At 47.1% G+C, this 22,088-nt stretch overlaps 1 protein-coding gene across 1 annotated transcript; it reads left to right on the top strand.

Moving 5' to 3' along the window:
• Positions 1 to 237: 237 nt before the first annotated feature.
• LOC142213739 (C-type lectin domain family 18 member A-like) lies at positions 238 to 20,267 on the top strand. Its single transcript, XM_075282199.1, has 11 exons — positions 238 to 582; positions 6,133 to 6,224; positions 7,364 to 7,582; positions 8,355 to 8,452; positions 9,082 to 9,203; positions 9,328 to 9,435; positions 13,868 to 13,960; positions 14,271 to 14,377; positions 16,089 to 16,218; positions 16,393 to 16,489; positions 18,374 to 20,267. Exons 1-11 carry the CDS (start codon positions 477 to 479, stop codon positions 18,480 to 18,482), a joined length of 1,281 nt encoding a protein of 426 aa, XP_075138300.1. The 5' UTR covers positions 238 to 476; the 3' UTR covers positions 18,483 to 20,267.
• Positions 20,268 to 22,088: the final 1,821 nt, after the last annotated feature.

Genomic DNA, 22,088 nt, shown 5'->3' with positions numbered 1-22,088 from the left:
TTTCCTCTTATGGGAGAGATCTGTCCAAGTCTTGAGCTGGAACCGGATTGCTCCAAGTTACTCATTTCAGCCTGATCGGTCGTGGCAAGCAATTTTCACCTTGCAGGTGGTAAAATGTGTCCCCCCCATGGGGAAGTCAAATATCGGACTGCATCCCGTGTGTGATTCTTGGCATCAGACATTTAGTACATTCCTGTCATTCAAGAATGCTGGATTATCAATATACCAAATTACCAGTCACACATAGAAGAGCTTTCGCTAGTTTACTGTAGGAGAGCCAGCAGTCATATGACTGTTTTGAATGTATTTTAAGTTTCATTGCAGCTGGAGATTTTCTCTTGGAGTCCACCATTATGGGCTTCTGTGATTGATGCAATAAATGTCCCTCCTGAGACTGGGCTGGACTCTGATAGGAGGAGGCAGAGATCGCATATAGAGAAGGCAGCGAGGGCAGCAACCACAGCACACGGGAGGATATGTCTGTGTGCAGCCCAGACACCTGGAGGCTCCTCCTGGTCATCCTTTACATCCTGGGTCCCATATCTGGCCAGCTTCCTGAACATGTGAGCCCAAAGAGGACAGGTTAGTGACTTTCCCTGCTCTGTTAGCTCTTCATTTTGGAGTCCTATCACTGGGTGATGATTTTGTACCTGATTTTGAGAAATATGTTGGTTGCCATAAACAGGAGTGACAGCAGTTAGTGTATGGGTTAGCTTATACCCATGGAAAATTTATAGGCATTAGTGCCATTTAATACAAATACGTAAACTGAATATGAATTTTAGAGGTGGTTTGTTTAAAGGGTTTTTTTCTGAGACTTTTTAATTAATGACCTATTCTTAGGATAGGGCATCAACTGAAGTTCCATATGGGACACCTGTGGATCACCTAAACGAAGAGGCAGCATCACCTCTTCTGCTTCTCGGACCATGTGACACATCATATTCAACAGTCCCATGACCTGATTGCAGCGCACTCCCTTTAAGTGCATGTACACAACTTCAATATCAAGTACAGCACTGTGCTTGGTAAGTACTATAGAGGTTGCAGCACCTACACAATAATGCAGTCTCTTCAAACAGCTGATCTGCAGAGAGCCCCAGGTATTGGTCCCCTGCTGATTTCTAATCAATGACCTAAGGATAGATCATCAATTAATAAGTCCCAGAAAACTCCTTTTAAGTATTGTAATACCAAAGAAATGCCACAATAAATGTCATTCTTGTGATGGTCAATAAGTCATGCAGGCTCAGCAGAATACAGTACAGCTTCTGCTATATCAGTGAAAGGAGGTGAGATATTATTTAGGCTGAACAGATTCCCTGATTTTCAGAGAGAAAGTGCAGCAGAATTTAGAACGGAAAAAGTTAGGTGTCCTGATACTAATATATTACATGAACCTAAATGATATTCCTGCTTCTTTCACTGACGATACATCCGATATTGTACTGTATTCTGCTGACTAGATTCTCAGTATAATGGCGTGAACCGACACAGAGATGATGAAACAAATGTATATTCGGAATACTTATTGTCATTTCTATTGATGGCACAATTAATAGGCCCTATATTGATGTAACAGCTAGTGCCCCAAAAAGTGTTTTACAATATCAGCAAATGCTATGTTTCCAAAAATGTGTGTGTTTGATAAATGCAGTAATTTGCTGCAGAATTGTGTTTTTTCTCTATAGATTTAATTGTTACAGAAAAGTCACAGAGGAAAATGTTTTTTTCCCTCTGTATTTCTCTTACATGGGGCCTTGAATCTAGTGCTGCTGGATCCAGGTTCCGCTGAATTCATTGTTGCTATATGGGTACGGGCTGGGTGGATCCAGAGGTTCCGGTGGTTCATGGTGGGTACATCTGAAGAAGGTGGTGGATCTATGATGGCTGAATTTAAAGGGGCCAATCAGGGTCGGACTGGGGTGCCTAGGGCCCACCAGTGGGATTATTTCCAGGGGCCCACCCTACTGCCATATTAAATATTGCCCGTCCAGTTTTTGCCATTATGCACGTTTAAAGTGCATTTTCACACACAATACAGTGTGCAAAACAGAACTGTATTGTCATTTGTACTAAATTGATCACTTTTAGCTGCGCCTTGGTTTACTGTCTTTGAATAGAAAAAAATATTTTATTTTATATATGGGTATGCATGGTGAATATTGACAGGAGTAACAATCACACAGGGACTCATCTATAGCTTATGCGTCCCTTCATAGCTCATTCAGATGTGACAGAATTCTGCACCAGAATAGAAGCCAATTTCTACTTGCCTCAACTCCCCTAGGCAGTAGGGAAGCAAACCGAGCAAACCTCAGCAAACCGAGGTCAAACCAGAGAGGCAAAACAGTACCAAATCACAATCCAAAAGAGTAGTCAATAAGCCAAGAAGCAGAGATCAGTAAATACAAAACAAGAGCAAGGACAAAGCAAAGTCAGAGACAATATCCAGCAAACATTTAAGGAAGCCCAGAACCCGTCTCAGGCTTGATTGGCAGATAAGCTTTCAAACACAATGCAAACACCCCTTAGGGTGCATTCACACGGTGGAAAATGGCTGAATTTGGTGTGGAATCTGTGACAGATTCAGCGCTGAAAAAAAAGCCTCCCATTGACTTCAATGGGTTCCTTTTTCTGCAAAGCAACCCATTGAAGTCAATGGGAGGCTTTTTTTTAGCGCTGAATCTAATGCAGATTCCACACCAAATTCAACAGTATTTTCCTCTGTGTGAATGCACCCTAACAATAACAACACAATGACAAGAGACCAGGAGCAGGTACTCATAAGCAGACAGACCTCCTGCACTGTACAATGCAGCAAGAGAATGGTGCAGGAGTTCGAACGGGTGAGCACGTAACATGAGTATAATTTTTCTTTATAAGGGGTCATTCACATGGAGTAACGCCTCATGTGTATCAGAGGCGTACGTGCCGAGCACTTCCCATTCACTTCAATGGGAGCGCTCGTAGCACCGCCGTTACGGCGGCGTTATGAGTGCTCCCATTGAAGTGAATGGGAAGTGCTCAGCAGCCCTGCCGTAACGCCGGCGTGTACGCCTCTGATACACGTGAGGCGTTACTCCATGTGAATGGCCCCTTATGCTGTGTTTTTTTCTCTTTCAGGTTACGATGATCCATTGGATTATGTTGGATTCCATCGATGATCATCATTTTTGTTTTATTTTTTTTAAATTCTTTAATAAAATGGTCAACGATTTGTCTATTTCAATAAAAACAAATTTCTTTCACGTCTTGAGTTTTTATAAATACTTTCTTACGCCTTAATAATGGTGACTGGTAGACGGCATCCATTACTAAGGTGTGGCTTAGCATTAGTGGTGAATATTTTAGCACTAACCCTCCAATTATTACCCCGCTACATAACGCTGAGAAGAATTGGTTATCATCCAATACCCGGCTGTTTAATAGAGACTGATGAGGATTGGGGCAGTCGCAGGCTGGAATTATTAGGGTCAGTGCTTATTTTGACGCTAAATCCGCCTCAAAATCAGCCTCCAAAAAAAAAGCCTCCCAATAGAACTCAAAATGAGCACCAAAAAACTCAGTGTGCACTGACCCTTAGGCTGGAAAAGGCCGAAAACAACAGGCTGGTATTATAAGGCTGGAAAGGGCCGAAAACCATGCCATTTCCACCCTTGTAATGTCAGGATACTGCTTGTTATATCTGTCTGGCTCAGAAATATTGGGGGGATTCTATGTTGCTTCATAATAAGAAAAAAAAATGACATAGGGTCCCCCCAATTTTTCATAACCAGCCAGATATAACAAGCAGCAGCAGCCTGACATTACAAGGGTGGCAAGAGCCATGGTTTTTGGCCCTTCCCAGCCTTATAATACCAGCCTGCGACCACCCCAATCCCCAGCAGTCTCTTTAGACAGCTGGGTATTGGACGATACCCAGCTCTTCCCGGCACCCCTGATGGTGTTGGGTACCGGGGTAATAATTGGAGGGTTAGTGCTAGACTATTCACCAGCTAACACTAAGCCACACCTTAGTAATGGATGCTGTCTATCAGACAGTCGCCATTACTAAGGGGGTAAGAAAGTATTTAAAAAAAAAAAAAAAATCAAGAGACATGAGAGAAATTTTTTTTACTGAAATAAAAACGCCCTCAGACAACCCTCGTTGACTATTTTATTATAAAAAAACAAAAACGATGATCATCGATGGAGTCCAACGAATCCGATGTAATCCAAGCAATCCATCATAACCTGAAAGATAAAAAAAAAAACCTGTATGACGGAGAGATTGCCGCTGTTGTGAACGTAGCATAAGGCTATGGCTACACTACTACTTCTGTCATGCAACCAGTGTCACTTTGGGACTCTTTCACATTAGTAAATGAAGTCGCATTGGGTCCGTCAGGTTGCAATGTGACTCCATTCACTAACATAAGGGAAAGAATCACAGGGCGACACATCTTTGGTTGCATGACAGAAGTTATAGTGTAGCCATAGCCTAATGCTAGGTTCACAACAGCGGCAAGCTCTCCGTCATACAGGTCCACCATGGGACCAGAATGACGGAGAGGTGGGCTGTCAAAATGGCGGTTACACCCAGACAGTGGCAGACCTCATTAACATAATGAAGTCCGCCAGGTGTCAGCCATTTTCAAAGTGACAGGCATAAGTCCTGAGTGGTTTCTGCAACTTGGAAATTGTTATGCTGGAGCCCTAGAAAAGGGCACAAGCATAACAATAGAGTGGAACATTATCTATAGGGTGGGTGCACTACAACTCCCAGCAGCTCCAGATGCCCGCCCCCATGTATCCTGGAAACGAATTGGCCAATCCAGCCGCAGCTCTTTTTCTGATGCGTCAGAGCAGAGCGCGGCGGCTGGATTGAAGAAACGGAGGCCAGACCTGCAGACAGTGACAAGGTAAGTGGGAATTTTACAATTAAAAAAACCCTGCTTTTATTGTCCCCTATTTTGCCCCCCAAATCTTTCAAATACTACAACTCCCAGCAGCTCCAGATGCCCTGGAGCTGCTGGGAGTTGTAGTCCACCCACTCCATAAGTAATGTCCCACTCTATTGTTATGCTGGTGACCTTTTCTAGGGCTCCAGCATTACAATACAGTGAGACATTACTTATGGAGTGGGTGGACTACAACTCCCAGCAGCTCCAGGGCATCTGGAGCTGCTGGGAGTTGTAGTATTTGAAAGATTTGGGGGGCAAAATAGGGGACAATAAAAGCAGGGTTTTTTTAATTGTAAAATTCCCACTTACCTTGTCACTGTCTGCAGGTCTGGCCTCCGTTTCTTCAATCCAGCCGCCGCGCTCTGCTCTGACGCATCAGAAAAAGAGCTGCGGCTGGATTGGCCAATTCGTTTCCAGGATACATGGGGGCGGGCCCAACTACAGACGTTCTCCCGCCCCCATGTATCCGGCAGCTCTGCGTAGGTAGGCGACCGACAGGACACCAGGCTAAACGTCCTCCTGGGCAGGGGCCCGAATTGCAATGTCAGGGCCCCGATCGGTCCCCTAACCATCCCGATCGGCCCTTGATCATGCAGATCGGGCCCCTGCCTATACGATTTCTTAAACAAAACGATCAAAAATATAGTCGGGGCCTGGGGCCCACCGGGGGATCCCCCGGTGCTCCGGCAGGCCAGTCCGACCCTGCTATTATCCACCCACTTATTATCCCTCTAACTGTACTGCACCACTCAGCTCTGTTATTTGGCTACATCCACAACTGCTGTCACTAGTTTGCTTGTACTCCAGTCACATCTAAAGCTGCAGTTTTTATTTTGCTGTTCTGCTATGTCTTATACTCCAGTTATATCCAGAACTGCAGTCCACCTGCCGAGATTCTGCACGAACACTACTGCTCAGCTAATCCCATAAGATAGGCTCTGCTGCGTGCTGATGTGTGTCAATGCTGCTCTTACGTCAAGCCTTATACTCTAAGCACATCCAGCACTGTATTCATTATTATGCTTCATTATTATGCTTCATTATCCATCATGTCTTGTACCCCAAGTCACATCCAAAGCTGCAAATACTGTCTTCTATTCAAGTAGCATCCAGAACGGCAGTCTTTTTGTCCGCTGGTTGTCTTGGAGCCTCCTCTGACTTGTGTCCATCTTGTTGATTTTCACAGGATTTGGGGACAAGGAGAGATTCACACTAATTTCTTTACACAACAAGCTGCGCGGGAATGTGCGCCCCCCAGCCGCCAACATGAGGAGGATGGTGAGTGTAGGAGTGGGGGGAGCAGCAGCTGCCAGTGACTCAGACTTCTGGCCTATTCTCTGTGCTGCTACTGAGAACATATTTCCCTTCTTTTCTCTGAGGGGCCATAAAATGACATCTGTGCTGGGCAACATAGATCCCCAAATCCTGAGAACCTACAGGTCTTCAGGCTGTGCCCTCTTCCCCCATGACCTGTGATCCACTAAATGCTGCTCTCCCAGAAAGGTCTCCAGAGCCTGCAAATCTGTATATCTTATCCATATGGGCTAATATTCAGACATATGCTAATTTGTTTATGGAAAAACTGGATGACAAACAATGTAGCTGCCATTTCAGCTACCGTCGGGGATTTCACTCAGTTTTCCCTCATCCCTAAATAATAAAGCTAATTATTTAGCAATACACACCCGGAAAGCTGGGTGGCAATGTCTGTGAGAGAGGGCACCTAACACTTTTTTTTTTTTTAATAAATATGTAGATTGTGAGCCCCACATAGAGCTCACAATGTACATTTTTTTTCCCTATCAGTATGTCTTTTTGTAATATGGGATGGAAATCCATGCAAACACGGGGAGAACATACAAACTCCTTGCAGATGTTTTTTTTTTTTTTTTTTTACCTTGGCGGGATTTGAACACTAGGACCCCACATACACATTAGGTATTTCTGTGTCTAAAAGTGCCCGGTCTACTGAATATAGGGTATCTTCAGTGCTCCTATTCCGTAGAGAAGGGGTTAATAGGAGCCCTTCAGATACCCTATATTCAGCCAGGCTGAATTCCAGGTGGAGGGGGGAGGGAACTGTCTCAAGCTCAGGGAAGGGGCAGACAGACAACCAAAACACCCCCTCCCCTTCCCCAGCACCCCGAAACTACTGCATCCCAAAACTCCGACCATTTTAATTTTTAAAATTTTCCAGTAGCTGCTGCATTCCCCCCCCCCCCCCCCCCCTCGGCTTATACTCGAGTCAATAAGTTTTCCCAGTTTTTTTATGGTAAAATTAGGGGCCTCGGCTTATATTCGAGTCGGCTTATATTCGAGTATATAGGGTATATATAATCTCCTTCATCTCCTCGAGGACATAATAATTTTTGTAATTTACAGACATATCTGTATCTTCTAAAACCCATTCTTTCCAGGAGTGGAGCGAGGCTCTGGGGGCTAGGGCCCTTGAAGTCTCTTCCCGCTGCCAGAAGGATGAACCAGACAACACTCAGCTTGGCTGGAATGTACAAAGTTTCCCAGCTGGAACCATGACCCCCACTGATGTCATCTCTCTCTGGTTCCACCAAGGATACAATTATAATTTCCACACTTCTGAGTGCACCCAGAATCAAACTTGCCGCCATTACACCCAGGTAAGTGATCAGTGGCGAACTATGGTGCCTAGAGCCCACCAGTAGAGTTCATCCCAGGGGACCCCTACACAGATAAATGCCTTCCATTTGCAAATTCTTAAAACTGCACTGACACATTTTTTTGGGATAGGCTTTTTACAAAATTACATCTGCATCGGTCCAATAGCCTGAAGCATTGCAGATCAGCTTTTCCTGGACCGTGCGGCTACTGTTTATATTAACAATTCTGGGAGCCGTGCTGCTAACTCGCTGTACAAGGTGTAACAGTGGGCTTAGTTATTGCATTGGTGAACATTGTATGGTGGGTGAGCAGCATGGCTCCCAACATGTTATTGCTGAGAGCCACGTTGTCACCGTCCATCTGATCTGCAGGGGTCATGGCTGTTAGACCCATACAGATCTAAAATCCGTTTAATATATGACAGCATAAATTCCATTAGGAGGACAGAGAACATTATGGGGGAGGGGGCAAAAGGCAACATGGTTTCATGGTAAAGGGGTGTTGCTTGAAAATTTTCACAGCATGCCACCCTCCCAGTTTCCATGAAACCAGTTGTTAAAAATTTTACTCCTACCCCTGTGTATTTAGTACAATCAGTGTACTGTGCCATCCACCACTTTTGCAGGGGTTGTGCATCTAGGGGCTCAGCGGGGGATCACCTACTACCCTGTAGGTGCCTGAAAGGAACGGCAGTTGGGTATGGCTGGTGTTGACTGCAATACCATTTATGTGAAGGAATGATGCCACTGTCCATATTTCTCTTCCCTTTAGTTGGTCTGGGCATCTTCATGGGAGTTGGGCTGTGGGATGAGTCGGTGTTCCTCAGAGGTGGGCGAAGTAGATGTGTTCGTATGTGCATATTCTCCGGGGTAAGGTCACATGTTCAACAAAGTGCTGATAGTTGCATTTAAAACAAAACTCAGCAGCATGTTATGGAGTAGGAGAGTCAGACTGATACATAGTTTTATATACCGTACTTTGTGCTTGGGGGTCCAGTGGGTGGTCTCTCTGTATCAATGTGCATACAGAGATACCTCTAGGCATGTGATTCACTAAGTAGGACCGCCTACTGGACTCCTAACATTTAAATGAATAAATGACAAATCAAACTGAATCTTTTCATCTGCTCAGCTCATCCTGCTATATAACATGCTGGAGAGATGACTACATGGTTATGGGAACCTCTTTGCTTTAACTCTTTGTTATTTTATTTATTTATTATGCTTACTTATATAGCGGCATCATATTCCACAGCGCTTTACAGTCACTGTCCCAAATAGGGCTCACATTCTACATTCCCTATCATTATGTCTTTGGTGTGTGGGAGGAAACCAGAGGAAACACACGGAGAACATACAAACTCCTTGCAGATGTTGCCCTTGGCAGGATTTGAACCTAGGACTCCAGTGCTGCAAGGCTGCAGTGCTAACCACTGAGCCACCGTGCTGCCCCTGCTTCTTTGTCTAGTGCTTATAACTCCATTGTTTTTCTCCTGAAGAGGTAACTGGCACATTGGGGGACACATAATCCGTCCCTATCATCCTGGCCCCTGGTGCAGCCTCTGCACAGCCAGCTGGTCTGGCTGTTTTACATCCTGGGAACACCGTGGAGGCCTCTGTGGTAAGTACTGAGAGTACCTAAAGGGGAATCTGGGATTCCAGAACATATACATTGTGACTCCTGGATCCTGTACCTATTAATGGGTGGCTATACTATGTCTTCTTGACTAATTCTCATATTCTAGAGGTGCCCAGGAATCCATGCCGAATAAACTGTGGGATTCATGGAAAATTAAACACAAGCATCTGCCAATGTGAATGTGCCAGGGGGTACACTGGCCGCCTCTGCCAAGGTGAGTGACATAAAGGATATATGTGACCTTTGTGGCAAGAAAACCTCAAACAGGTTGTGCCACAATAACAGTTTTGTTTTTTTTAAACTTGTTTTATTGAAGGTAATATAACAGGACATATAATGCAATCAGGAGAGTACATATACAGGAGAGCATAAAAATAAAGTACAGAAAAATCAAACAAACGAAGAACAGCGCCATCTCGTCCCAGTCCAAACCCACTTCTTACACTGAAAGGTGCAACAATGAGCAAGGCATCCCAGTGTCAGCAGTCATAAGATATACCAACACCAGAGGTCACGGATCCATCCAACAGACGGCCCTTCCTAAGACGTAAAGGCACCCAAGGCCAAACGCAGTGAGGGGGCAGAGTATTGGGTAACGGGAAGCACACCACGCTCCCCAAACCTTAGTAAATTTCTGGGGGCAGTCCCTACCTTTATATATAATCTGATTAAATTAGAGGATCGAATTGACCAGTTTCCTCCATTGAGGTACCGATGGAGACTGTGGGGCCATCCACCGGAGGGCAATGGCCTTCCTGGCATAGAATAGACACTCCCGAAGCAAAATCCGGAGTGATGCTGCCACATCTCTTCCTCCAGCACGCCAAATAAGCAAATCTCGGAAGAGATCAGGACAGGACGACCCAGAACATTGGCCACAATAACAGTTTATCACCTATTCACAGTGTAGGTGATCAGTGTCTAGTTGCTGTGGGTCCTAGGGTCTCAGGATCACAAGATCAGGGGTCCTGAGTACAGCATTTTACTTAGAAGAACATTGCTTGAGACTTTGGTTCATTTTAATGTGGGACGTGGACCCCTAATATCATGATCTGTGAGTACCTCAGCACTAGGATCAGCAACCAGACACTGTCACCTAACACGAGTTGAGGGGGGTAGGCGGAAATGTGAAAACAAGTAGTTTATAGGAACCAAATAGGTCTCTAGTTCTAGTTTAAAAAGATCCTCTACTGTGCTACTCTGTTTGATACAAAGGTGTAAGGTCAGAACAAGTACCATAACACATGCGCAAAATAAAGTTCTAGGCAGGAGAGAAGATTGTATATAGTATAGTAGCCAGCCCATTTGATCTTAGACATCTATTGGATTCTATCATTTTTGAATTACCTGAATATCACCTGTATACAGGGCCGCCGATAGGCCAGTACTACTGCTACTGGCGTCAGGGGCCCGGCCAAATTGAAAAATGGGGGGGGCCCGGTTTTGGCCCGCCACCGTGCGCCGGCCCCCTGGCGCCCGTAGCAGTCATTGTATGTCCTATTTCAACTCAGATATGCATCCAGAGGACGCAGATCTGAGTTAAAGACCTCGCAGCTGAAGCAAGGAGCTGACACAGGTCAGCTCCTCGCTTCGCCGCTGCGCGCCTCTCGCTGACACATATGCGGCTGAAGCGAGGAGCTGACCTGTGTCAGCTCCTCGCTTCGCCGCTACCGCTGCTACTGGCTTGTAGACGCGATGTGATGACGTCACATCGCGTCTACAACTGTGCGCCAGTGAGAGAGGGGCGTGTAATGTAGGGTACGCTGAGGTGGAACGTGAAACTGGGGGCAGATGAAGGAGAGGACGGCATGACACTGGGGGCAGAGATGGAGAGGATGGCATGACACTGGGGGCAGAGATGGAGAGGACGGCATGACGCTGGGGGCAGAGATGGAGAGGACGGCATGACGCTGGGGGCAGAGATGGAGAGGACGGCATGACGCTGGGGGCAGAGATGGAGAGGACGGCATGACGCTGGGGGCAGAGATGGAGAGGACGGCATGACGCTGGGGGCAGAGATGGAGAGGACGGCATGACGCTGGGGGCAGAGATGGAGAGGACGGCATGACGCTGGGGGCAGAGATGGAGAGGACGGCATGACGCTGGGGGCAGAGATGGAGAGGACGGCATGACACTGGGGGCAGAGATGGAAGGGACATGAATCTGGGGGCAGAGATGGAGAGGACGGCATGACACTGGGGGCAGAGATGGAAGGGACATGAATATGGGGGCAGAGATGGAGAGGACGGCATGACACTGGGGGCAGAGATGGAAGGGACATGAATATGGGGCAGAGATGGAGGGGACATGAATATGGGGGCAGAGATGGAGGGGACATGAATATGGGGGCAGAGATGGATTGGACATGAATATGGGGGCAGAGATGGAGGGGACATGAATCTGGGGGCAGAGATGGAGGGGACATGAATCTGGGGGCAGAGATGGAGGGGACATGAATCTGGGGGAAGAGATGGAGGGGACATGAATCTGGGGGCAGAGATGGAGGGGACATGAATCTGGGGGCAGAGATGGAAGGGACATGAATATGGGGCAGAGATGGAGGGGACATGAATATGGGGGCAGAGATGGAGGGGACATGAATCTGGGGGCAGAGATGGAGGGGACATGAATCTGGGGGCAGAGATGGAGGGGACATGAATCTGGGGGCAAAGATGGAGGGCATGAATTTGGGGGTAGAGATGGGGGGCATGAAACTGGGGACAGAGATGGAGGGGACATGAAACTGGGGGCAGAGATGGAGGGGGGGACATGAAACTGGGGGCAGAAATGGATGGGCGGACATGAATCTGGGGGCAGAGATGGAGGGGGAGACATGAAACTGGGGGCAGATGAAGGGTGTATATGAAGCTGGGGAGAGATAGAGGGGGGACATATAATGTACGGGTGACTGTAGGAGGATTATACTGTGCGGGCACATGAAAAATTAATGAGAATGGGCGGAATCAACATAACAGTGGAGGGGGGGCTAAATTTGCCACGGCGCGCAAAGCGCGCCACACATTTTGTCCCTCTTTTGGTTCTTCAAAAGTTGTGAGGTATGGGTACAGGGGGCAATGGAAAGATGTTAGAAGGTGGACGGGGGGGGGGGGGATTGTTGGGGCATCGGGTGTGCGGCACTGCAGAGAGGGAACTGGGGCAATAATATATAAGTTTTTAGCTGGAGAACTACAAAGCACACAATACCTCCAAAGGTATGTGTGCTTTGTATTAATAATGATGAAGGCTGCATACTACTAGCATAGAAGCCTGTTTGGGGGTGGGACTTTCACTTTAAAGGAGTGTTCACATTGCGTTTTTGGCCTCCCTTGCCGGGATACTTTGGTAACCAGTCACAATCAGCTACCCACTTATCCCTGCACGGAGAACTGCAGGCCTCCCCCCCCCCCTTTTTTTTTTTTTAATGGCCAGTTCTTCGTGCAGGGATAAGTTGACAGCTGATTCTGACTGGTTACCAATGTATCCCAGCAAGGGAGGCCAAAAACGCAATGAGGATTTATTAAGAGGGCTCTTATAAATGGTGTTGGCTCTCTATAGGCACTGTCACACATAGCAGATTTTACCTGCAAATAGAATCTGATTAAGCCTTGTAATGCTGCTAATTAAAGGTAAATTTAATACATAATTGGTATGACGCAATATAAGGCAGTTTTAAAATGGGGGGGGGGCCCAGACACTTAGGCTGAATGGGGCCCCAAAATTCCTGATGGCGGCCCTGCCTGTATATCTTGGGGTATGGACACACATGGCATATTTGTTCTTCTAAGCTTGAGTAGGTCATTACTTTCCTTAAATTTTTGATTCCTATTATCCTTAGAAATACCTTAAGAAATAGAAAACCTTTGCTGGCATCATCCTGGTCACAAGTAAGGTTTGTTACAATGTATCCTGCCTGGACAATCCTGCACCAGCACAAATCTCTCTCCTGTGCTGGACTCCAGGCTCATGCACGTTGATACATTGGCGCAGATTTATTATCTGAAAAGACCCCCGAGTATAATAATAGCGGTAGTGGGATTGCGGCCTCACTACCTCCCTCCGCAGCCTATAGTACAAGGGGAAGTGGGGGGGGGGGGGCAGCAGTGAGCAGTCCCCAGGGAGGTTGGTAAATAGGCTGCTACCTGCTGGGGATACTCCAGCAGGTAGCGGCCTATTATAACACAAAAAAAAAAGTTATTTTACTTACCGATCTTGCTGTTACTGCCTCCTCTTCACCCGGCAGTAAGACGTCTGCGTCTCAGCGTAGGCAGCGTAATGACATTAGTGTGGGCAAAAAAAAGTAAAAAAAAATAAAAATAAAAATTGCCGCGGCTGCCACGCCCTCCGGAGCGCCGCCTGAGGCTGTCGCCTCACCTTGCCTCATTAGAGGTGCGGCACTGCCTACAATCTAGTGTAAAATGCACTGAAACTTGTTAGATTTCTGCCACAGAATGTTGAATCTTTTTTGGGCTTTTAGCTCAAAAAGGCAATATGGCTTAGATGAAAAGCGGAATTGTTAAGCCAATAGGAGTGTGGCTTGAAATGTTGTAAATTTAGCTGTAAAAAGATTTACGTAGATCCCATAGGAGGTGATGGTTTCCAGCTTGCCTCTATTTATATATGTAGTGATCACGCTCTATCTCTTGTAGTGCGGTGCAGGTCTCCGTGTCTACACGGGCAATACAAAGCAGCTGAATGTTCCTGCATATGTGACCCTGGATACAAAGGGGCGGAGTGCACAGGTAACGTATACTGTTATCATGATGACTTTTCTCATAATATCATCGCTGTCTACTTAAAGAGCATCTGTCACTAAGTCTAACATCTCTATTTTCTTAGGCTTGTACATTATGCTCCACAGATCATAGAAGGAGGGCTTAGGGCACAGATCACAATGGTATACTTTGCATGCAGAATCTTTGTGTAGAGATGTTAGACATAGTGACAAATCCACAATAAATGCTTTGCTCCCCCTTTGAGCTTCAGCGGTTTCCATGTGTTTGGGAATCAGTGGAATCAATTTCTGTAATGTCATATGTTCTCTTGTTCTAGAGAAGCTGAAATCCTCTGTGCTGTCCTGTGACCTCCTGAGTGATGGCGTCTGCTTCACAGTCTCCTCAGAAGTTCGCTCGTATTATAAAGCCAAGAAGATTTGTCTGGTACAATTATTGGCACTAACCACCTTAGATAGTTCATTCCCTTTCCCTGGGCCTCAGTCTATAGTGGCTGTAGATCCGTTCATTTGTATAGCTTCCTTGGTAAGCCAATCACAAGTCCCGGCAGTGACCTATTTACAAATGGCATGTCATAGCAGTCAAGTGACATTTGCGAAGAGGTTACCGCTGAGGACTATGAGAGGAGGGGTGGCGGTGGGGCGCAAAGCATGATGTGCAAATTTTTTGGGTAGGAATTAGAGGTGGAGTCCACAATATGTTGTGAGAATTTTCAAGCCATGTCCCCATGCTCCCTTTTAGAGCCTTCCAGGGTGTTCTTTGTCCCCTCATTATAAATGATGGCTTCCGATATTTTATAGGTTTTTCAAATTTCTACTATAGATGACCTATCCTTTTTCTATATTAAATTTGTGGGGGTCTGACAGCAAGGGACCCTGTATCTAAGCTGTTCAGAGTCCTTGTAGCTACCAGTAATGTTAACGTGCTAGGAGCCGAGCTGCTCATCTGCCAGACGATGTGCACGGTTTAATTACCTAAACCCACTACTACATATGGCACATGACCAGTATGGCACCCAACATGTTACATTACCATTCACCACATTCCCATAGCAGCTGGTCTGCAGTGTCCTGGCTGTTGGACCCGCACAGATGTAATATTGTAGACAATCAATATTAGAAAGGTAGATTATTATGGAGTTGCCCTAAAAGCAATTCCCAAAATGCTGAAAACTGTCAGATAACAGAGAGCAATGTAACATGCTACCGAAATCTCACACTGCCCTGGTAGATACAGTCTAAGGGTCCATTCACACGGAGGAAAATGGTGAGGAATTTGGTGTGGAATTTCAGCACTGAAAAAAAAAAAACAAGCTCCTATTGACCTCAATGGGTTGCTTTTTCTGCGAATCCTAACAGAATGAAGATTTCTCAGATTCCTTTTTGTTTTCTGGTCCTCTGGATCCCCGCAGTTGGAAGCTGAAGCTTTCCTCAATGATTATGTCTATTCATCTCAGCCCATTCATTAGAATCCATGGCAAGATCAAGCAGGATGCTTATTTTTTTCAGTGTCTTGCTTCAATTTCTGCCTCACATTGAAAACAGTGGAAGGCAAAATCAGGGCTGAATTTACCTCAAAACATAATACCACCCCCCCCCCCCCCACACACAGTATAAAGGCTCCTGTCGTACGTTCCCCCATACAATATAACAACCTCCATATAGAGTCCCCAAACAGTGCCCTGACTTTTAGTCCTGATATATATGATTGTTCCTCTGCTGTTTTGTTATGTGCACTGGAGCTGGAGGGGCCAGGGAGCAGAGAGGTAAGTACTGTCCTAATACTTACGTCTTGCTGCCCACAGCTGGAGGCGTAATGTAGCCTATGGTTTACAATTCAGACAATGGCAGGACAAATGTGGCACATCTTCAGCCTAATATAAGTTTACACTAACTATTAGACAAGACTAGTAAATTTGTCCCATTGCATTCTGTTATGGGTAGCCAGCGGCAGGAAAATGAAGAGGAATTCCTCTTCATTTTCTGCCATGTGAACGGCCCCTTAAAGCTATAAACCTCAATGAAATAAAATGCAAATTGTTTCAAATTCAGGGTCAAATTCCTATGTGTGAACACTCCTTTAATAGGGCAAATTCAGTGGGGTCAACAGATGTAACTGGGTGCCTTTTGTGTTGCAGGAGGCTGGGGGAAGTCTGGCTGAGGTAAGAACCCAGAAAACCCAGGATATTTTGGCCTTTTTCCTTGGACGACTAGAAGACACCAATGAGGTGATGGATAGAGACTTTCAGTCCCGGAACTTCTGGATTGGTGAGATCAAACCCAGGCAACTTGTAACCTACCAGCTGTTATGAAACTACAACTCTCTATATACCTGTCAGGATATATTGAGATTTGTAGCCTCAACAGTTGGAGGGTCTCAGAACCTGTTATTCATCCATCTATTCTGGAGCAGAGTCCATTCTCTCCCTCCTCATATTCTAGGTCTGACCTATAAGAGTCGCTTCTCTTTCTTCCGCTGGGACTCTGGGGACCCTGTTTTATTCCAAAGCTTTGCCCTGGGGCAGCCAGACAGTGCAAGGTAGGTATGGATGAAACTTGGTTGTGTGAAAGCAACCTTTGTGTTTGTTTTTTCAGGTGACTTTCCAGGATAAGCAGTCAGGTATGTATGTAAGTACAAGTGAGTAATAATACTGTATATGGCCATTATATGACTTGGAGCTTGTAGAAGGGGAAAAATGCAGAATTTATCTCTATTTCTCTTAGTTATTTCACGTCCTCCTGCACATGCGGTTTTATATACTGCTAGAAAGCCAACAGTGTGCTGAATTAAGCGCTCGCCAGCTTTCCCATTATGTGCTACGGGGCTGAAGACATCGGTGCTGTTAGTTTCGGCACTGATCTCTGCCCACTGTCAGAAGGGCATTATTGACAGTCTTGCTGGGCTGTGAGAAACGTTTCCCCCTTCCACCCCCGGCTGTACTCGTCCATAGCCTTGTACTTGGGGGGGGGGGGGGGGGTACTGTACTATGGATGAGTACTGTCAGGTGGGTGTTCCTCACAGCCCAGCTGTTTTCCTTTGGTCGAACGGATGCTCATGTAAGCGGCCACAGGAAAATGGCCAAACGGATGTGCTCTGCCGGCTGATGAAGCCACCGATGATGCGGCAGAGAGGTGTTGCTGGAGAGTCTTCGGTGAGCACAGGGGATGCCCCCTTTGTTTTATGAGCGCAGAAGACTCATTTGCATAAGAAATTTAAAAAAATTCTCAGGCACGGTGGCGTGAATCAGAAAGAGAAAGGTAGAAGAATAGCCTTTCTAACGACTATTCCGTCGTAGTATTTGTAGAAAAAGGGATTCTAATGATAGAACCCCTATAATAAAAACTACAGTTTAAAAATAAAACAAAGAAAACCCAAACAAATTTAGGTCTGACTCAGACTGTTATATTTACTATCATCTATAAAACACATGAATCCAATGAAAATTTAGTTTTTCTCTGTAGTTTTTTCATATGGACACATGTGCCCTACAATATAGCATATCACACCATATTTCTCCCAAGAAAAATCAATGGTATGTGTGTAAACCACACAACACTTGTTTCCTTCAGGTCCCTTCTGTATTTTAACCAATTTTGTCAAGAGTAATCTGTGGGGAAGAGTACAGATAGGCTTTTTATGTGTGTTACTCAAATACTGGTGGAAAATCTGCATCTGAATGAAGCCTATGGAATGTCCTAAATCTGTATCAGAATGAGGCCTATGGAATGTCTTATATCTTTATTGGAATGAGGCCTATAGTGTGAAGTGTCATCTGTAGTGGGAATTTGATTTATATTTGGTTTGCTTTGTTCTAACTTTATTGGTATCTGAGGGTGCATTCACACTACGGGGACGGTGACTGATTCTGAACGTTAAAACACGTTCAGAATCAGCGCGTATAAAGCAGATCCCATTCATTTCAATGGGAGTTGGCATACGAGCGCTCCCCATTGAAATTAATGGGCTGCTTTTTACTCTACGAGCGCTCCCATTGAAGTGAATGGGAAGCGCTCGCGTGTACGGCCGTGTGAAGGGGCCCGGCGCTCGGCTCAGTTCGTGCCGTACACGCAAGCGCTTCCTATTCACTCGTATGCCGGCTCCCATTGAAATGAATGGGATCTGCTTTATACGCGCTGATTCTGAACGTGTTTTAACGTTCAGAATCAGTCACCGTATCCGTATGTGAATGCACCCTAAGGTCGCATTTATAGGACTGGATTTTAGCTGTGAAACTTGGCCCTTGTGTTGGATGGATTTACTCTCCTGGCAAAAGGTAAAGCTGTCCAACCCACGGACTGAGTTTCACAGATGAAGCTTTGCTGTTTGAATGTGACTTGTACTGTTGTATTGTTTTGAGGAATATAAGTATCCTATTGTGTCAGTCATGGAGTGCTCTCTCTGAGATATTTCTGCTTCTCTTAGCTTTGCGAATTGTGTGGAGATGAGTGCAAGTTCACGATTCAATTGGAACGACCAACGTTGTAAGATTCGCAATCGTTATATCTGCCAGTACAAGATGTCGAGTGGCTAACTGCGTGCTCCATGACAGAGCGACCTTTAGAACAAGCTGTTCTTTACCACAGACCATGTGAATGTGTCTGAAGGATTCTGCAACATTGTAAGAACCACAAGCATTCCCTTACCTCCTACACTATCATGATGATGGCGTATTTCTCCTGTACACTAGTAGGACCGGTAGAATTTTTCATGACCAGGCCACATAAAACAATTAAACAGTGTGCACCACCCCCTTTCTAGACTATATAAAGTGGATAACCCCAGCAGGGGTGGGAAAGGTTTAGAGGGTCTCCAGAAGAGTGTGCAAGTAGAAGTTCAGCCTGAGGAGCAGGGTGTAGGTTTCTATTTTTCCGTTTTTCTCCTCCCAAAACCATCTGGGGATTAGAGGGTGATTATAGACTTGCACTTCCCAAATCAGTTTATCAGGAATAAGAGATTCTGGATGGAGAATGAAAATCCGGTATGTCCATGCTAGAACCTGGAGATTTTATGACAACTCTCGACTTCTATCTACCTTATCTGGACAACTGGTTCATAAAAGCCGCCAGATTCTTCTTCTATACATGCAGAAGACCCTTACCTTTCTACAGCATCTAGGCTGGGTCATAAATTGGGACAAGTCATAGCCTCATCCATCTACAAGAGATTTCTGGGGTTTATACCTGACTTCAACCTCAATTGCAGCATCAAAATGTCTCCATCCATGCAGTGATGAGATCCTTAGGCCTTACATCAGCAGCAGTGGAGGCTGTTCCTTAGGACATGGAATCACACTCCCAGGAGACTAGTACGTTTTCTGTATTGCCAGACAACCATCTTTCCCCCTACGCCCAACAGCAGCACAACTGGCTGCTGCCCCTATGAGCTGTTAGGACAGGTGGAATTTTTAATTACCTAACAGCTTTTGACCCCTATAAGAGGCCGGAAGACCTGCTCCTCCCTTGTGTTTTTTTCTGTCCTGTGGGACAGGACAGGTGGTCAGGGGGGGAGCAGGTGTTCTGACCTCCTATAGGGGTCCACTACTCTCCCCCACCGGTACCTGACAGCAGAAGATCTTTTTTTTGGACATCCTCTTTTTTCAGAAGAGGTCCCCTTCTCCCGGCGGGAACCCTGCCGGCTCGTGCACGCTCCTGTCCGTCTGGCGCCGGGTCGGGGCTTTCCCCTAGGAACGCTAGACCTAGGAACCTTTCTCAGGTTCCTCCGGTCCCCCGTCTAAACAGGGTCCACCGCACATGCGCAGTGCGCGGGTCTCGCGGCAGACGGGAAGAGAACAACCCCTAGACACGAGCATTGCACGGTAGTTCGGGAGGGGGGTCCCCCGGTCCTGGGGACCATACCTGGGTCAGATCCCCCTCGCCCTTTTTTTCATGAGATTCTGGTTCCGTTGTAGCCCCTGCCCCTTGGGCGGGGCTCCGGGCAAAACCCCGCCCCCTGGCCGATTTAAGTCCCCTTAGAGCTTCAGTTAGTGCTTGTCGCTCCGGTTGCAAGCACATCAGTTGGTGAAGCTCCCTGGTCAATTTCTGTGCTGGAGAACTGTCTTCATTGACTAAGGTTTGGTGGACATGGTGGACATGGTCGTCTTCTTCCTCTGCTGTTCTGCCTAGAAGGAAGGCTACTTCCAAAAGGAAGCATCTGGCGTGCGCTTCTTGTAGAGTGCCGCTGCCTGATGACTCCCAATATCGCTTCTGTCAGGGGTGCAGGGCCCCCTCTGTTGAAACAACTCCCATGCGAGAGATGGTGTCCTGGGTGAAGGGGTACGTCCAGGACTCCATGAAAAGAATGGAAGCCGTCTCCCTGGCCAAGAGGCCACGGCTGGATTGCGAATTGTCCCTGCCGCCTCTGGAAAAGCTGCGCCTCAGGGATGTGGAGTCGTCTTCTAGTACGGAGGAGGAGAAGGAGATTTTTCCCCTGGACAAAATGTCCAGAGTATTCAAGACCCTAAGAATCAGAGACCGGGAAGGCGGGGAAGGCTCTAGCCGTAGGTCTCGTACCTTCAGGCCCTCTTCGGAGATGCTCCGCCTGATGGAGGGCGAATGGAGGCACCCGGAGAGATCCTTTGCGGCACTTTTTCCCATCTCTGAGAGTCAACTAAAGGCGTGGGGTCCCCCGCCAAAGGTGGACGTCGCCGTGGCCAAGTTATCAAGGCGCTCCATCCTTCCATCAGAGGACGGCTCGGGCCTCAGGGACCCCATGGATCGCCGAGTCGAAGGATCTTTGAGGCGTGTATATTCGTCCGCCTCTGCCCAGGCCTCTTTGGACATGGTCGCGAATGAGGTAGCAACTGGCTTACGCGCAGAACTGTCATCCCTGGCCAAGGACATCGATTCCGGCGTGGATCGTGATGATCTCCTCGCGGCAGTGTCCGACATCACGCTGTTGGTGGATCACCTGACAGAGGCTACCCATTTTCAGACCCGTCTGGCGGCTAGATCCATGGCACTGGCTACTGTGGCTCGCCGACCCCTATGGCTGAAGCCCTGGAAGGCTGACCTTACTCCAAAAATAGCCTCTGTGGTCTCCCCTTTGAGCCCGGACGGCTGTTCGGAAGGGAGCTCGACCACATCATGGAAGGCTGGGCCGACTCCAAGGGCAAGAACCTGCCACAGCCCCTTGAAGGTCGGAGTACCTCCTTTCGAGGAAGAGGCACTCGAAGAGGCACCAGAGGCCAGCGGCGATCCGGGAAAGGAAGAGGTCGGGGCTCATCTCGTGGCCGTAAGAATGCCCCCTTCTAATTCCCTCTCAGTACACCCCCCCCTTCCTACTCCCCCCCCTCCCCTGGGGTGGGCGGTCGTCTTTCCCACTATGTGGAGGCCTGGCGGCAGAATATTCGGGTCCCCTGGGTCATCCAGATGATCCAGGAAGGTTATAAAATTAATTTTGTTTCCCAGCCGCCAGAGAAGATGGTAAGAACCCGCCCTCTTCAGGGCCCCAAACAACTTCATCTGGAGAGATTGATTCGGGAGTACGTGGACAAGGCCGCGCTAGAGATGGTTCCTCGCGCAGAACAAGGCACAGGCGTCTACTCTCCAGTCTTCTTGGTCCCCAAGCCATCAGGCGAGTGGCGTATGATCATCGATCTCAGGTATCTGAATCACTTCATCCGCAGGCTGCGGTTTCGCATGGAAACCATAAGGTCAGTACTACCTTTCATGCACCCTGGAGATCACTTCGTCACTCTGGACCTGAAGGACGCCTACCTCCACGTACCCATCTTTCTGGCACACCGAAAGTTCCTAAGGATTGCCGTAGACATACAGGGGAAAGAGGCGCACTTCCAGTTCGCAGCCCTCCCGTTCGGCATATCCTCCGCCCCCCACACCTTCACAAAGGTCATAGCTCCGGTCGCTGCCGCCCTGCGCCTTCAAGGCATATTCATAGTTCCGTACCTGGACGACTGGCTTCTGAAGGCTCATTCAAAGGAGGTTCTTACCACGCAGGTGCAGACCGTCGTAGCTCTACTAGACAAGCTGGGGTGGCTGGTAAACTGGCAGAAGTCAGTGATGGTGCCATCAACACGAGTTCAGTTCCTGGGACTTATTCTAGACTCTCTCAACATGACGGTCTCTCTACCCTCTCCTCGCAAAAGGAAAATTGCTCGGGCGGCACATCATTTGTCTTC

The sequence above is a fragment of the Leptodactylus fuscus genome, chromosome 7, assembly GCF_031893055.1.
Source record: "Leptodactylus fuscus isolate aLepFus1 chromosome 7, aLepFus1.hap2, whole genome shotgun sequence".
In the NCBI taxonomy this organism is placed as follows: Eukaryota; Metazoa; Chordata; class Amphibia; order Anura; family Leptodactylidae; genus Leptodactylus; species Leptodactylus fuscus.
Note: the sequence above shows the minus strand (reverse complement) of the source record. Positions and strands in the feature narration are given on the sequence as shown.

Excerpts from the sequence above, each read along its gene's own strand:
- LOC142213739 (XM_075282199.1), top strand. The coding sequence starts at position 477 with ATGTCTGTGTGCAGCCCAGACACCTGGAGGCTCCTCCTGGTCATCCTT. Across the intron at positions 583-6,132 it reads TGTGAGCCCAAAGAGGACAG|GATTTGGGGACAAGGAGAGA; the intron begins GTTAGTGACTTT and ends TGATTTTCACAG. Across the intron at positions 16,219-16,392 it reads GTCCCGGAACTTCTGGATTG|GTCTGACCTATAAGAGTCGC; the intron begins GTGAGATCAAAC and ends CTCATATTCTAG.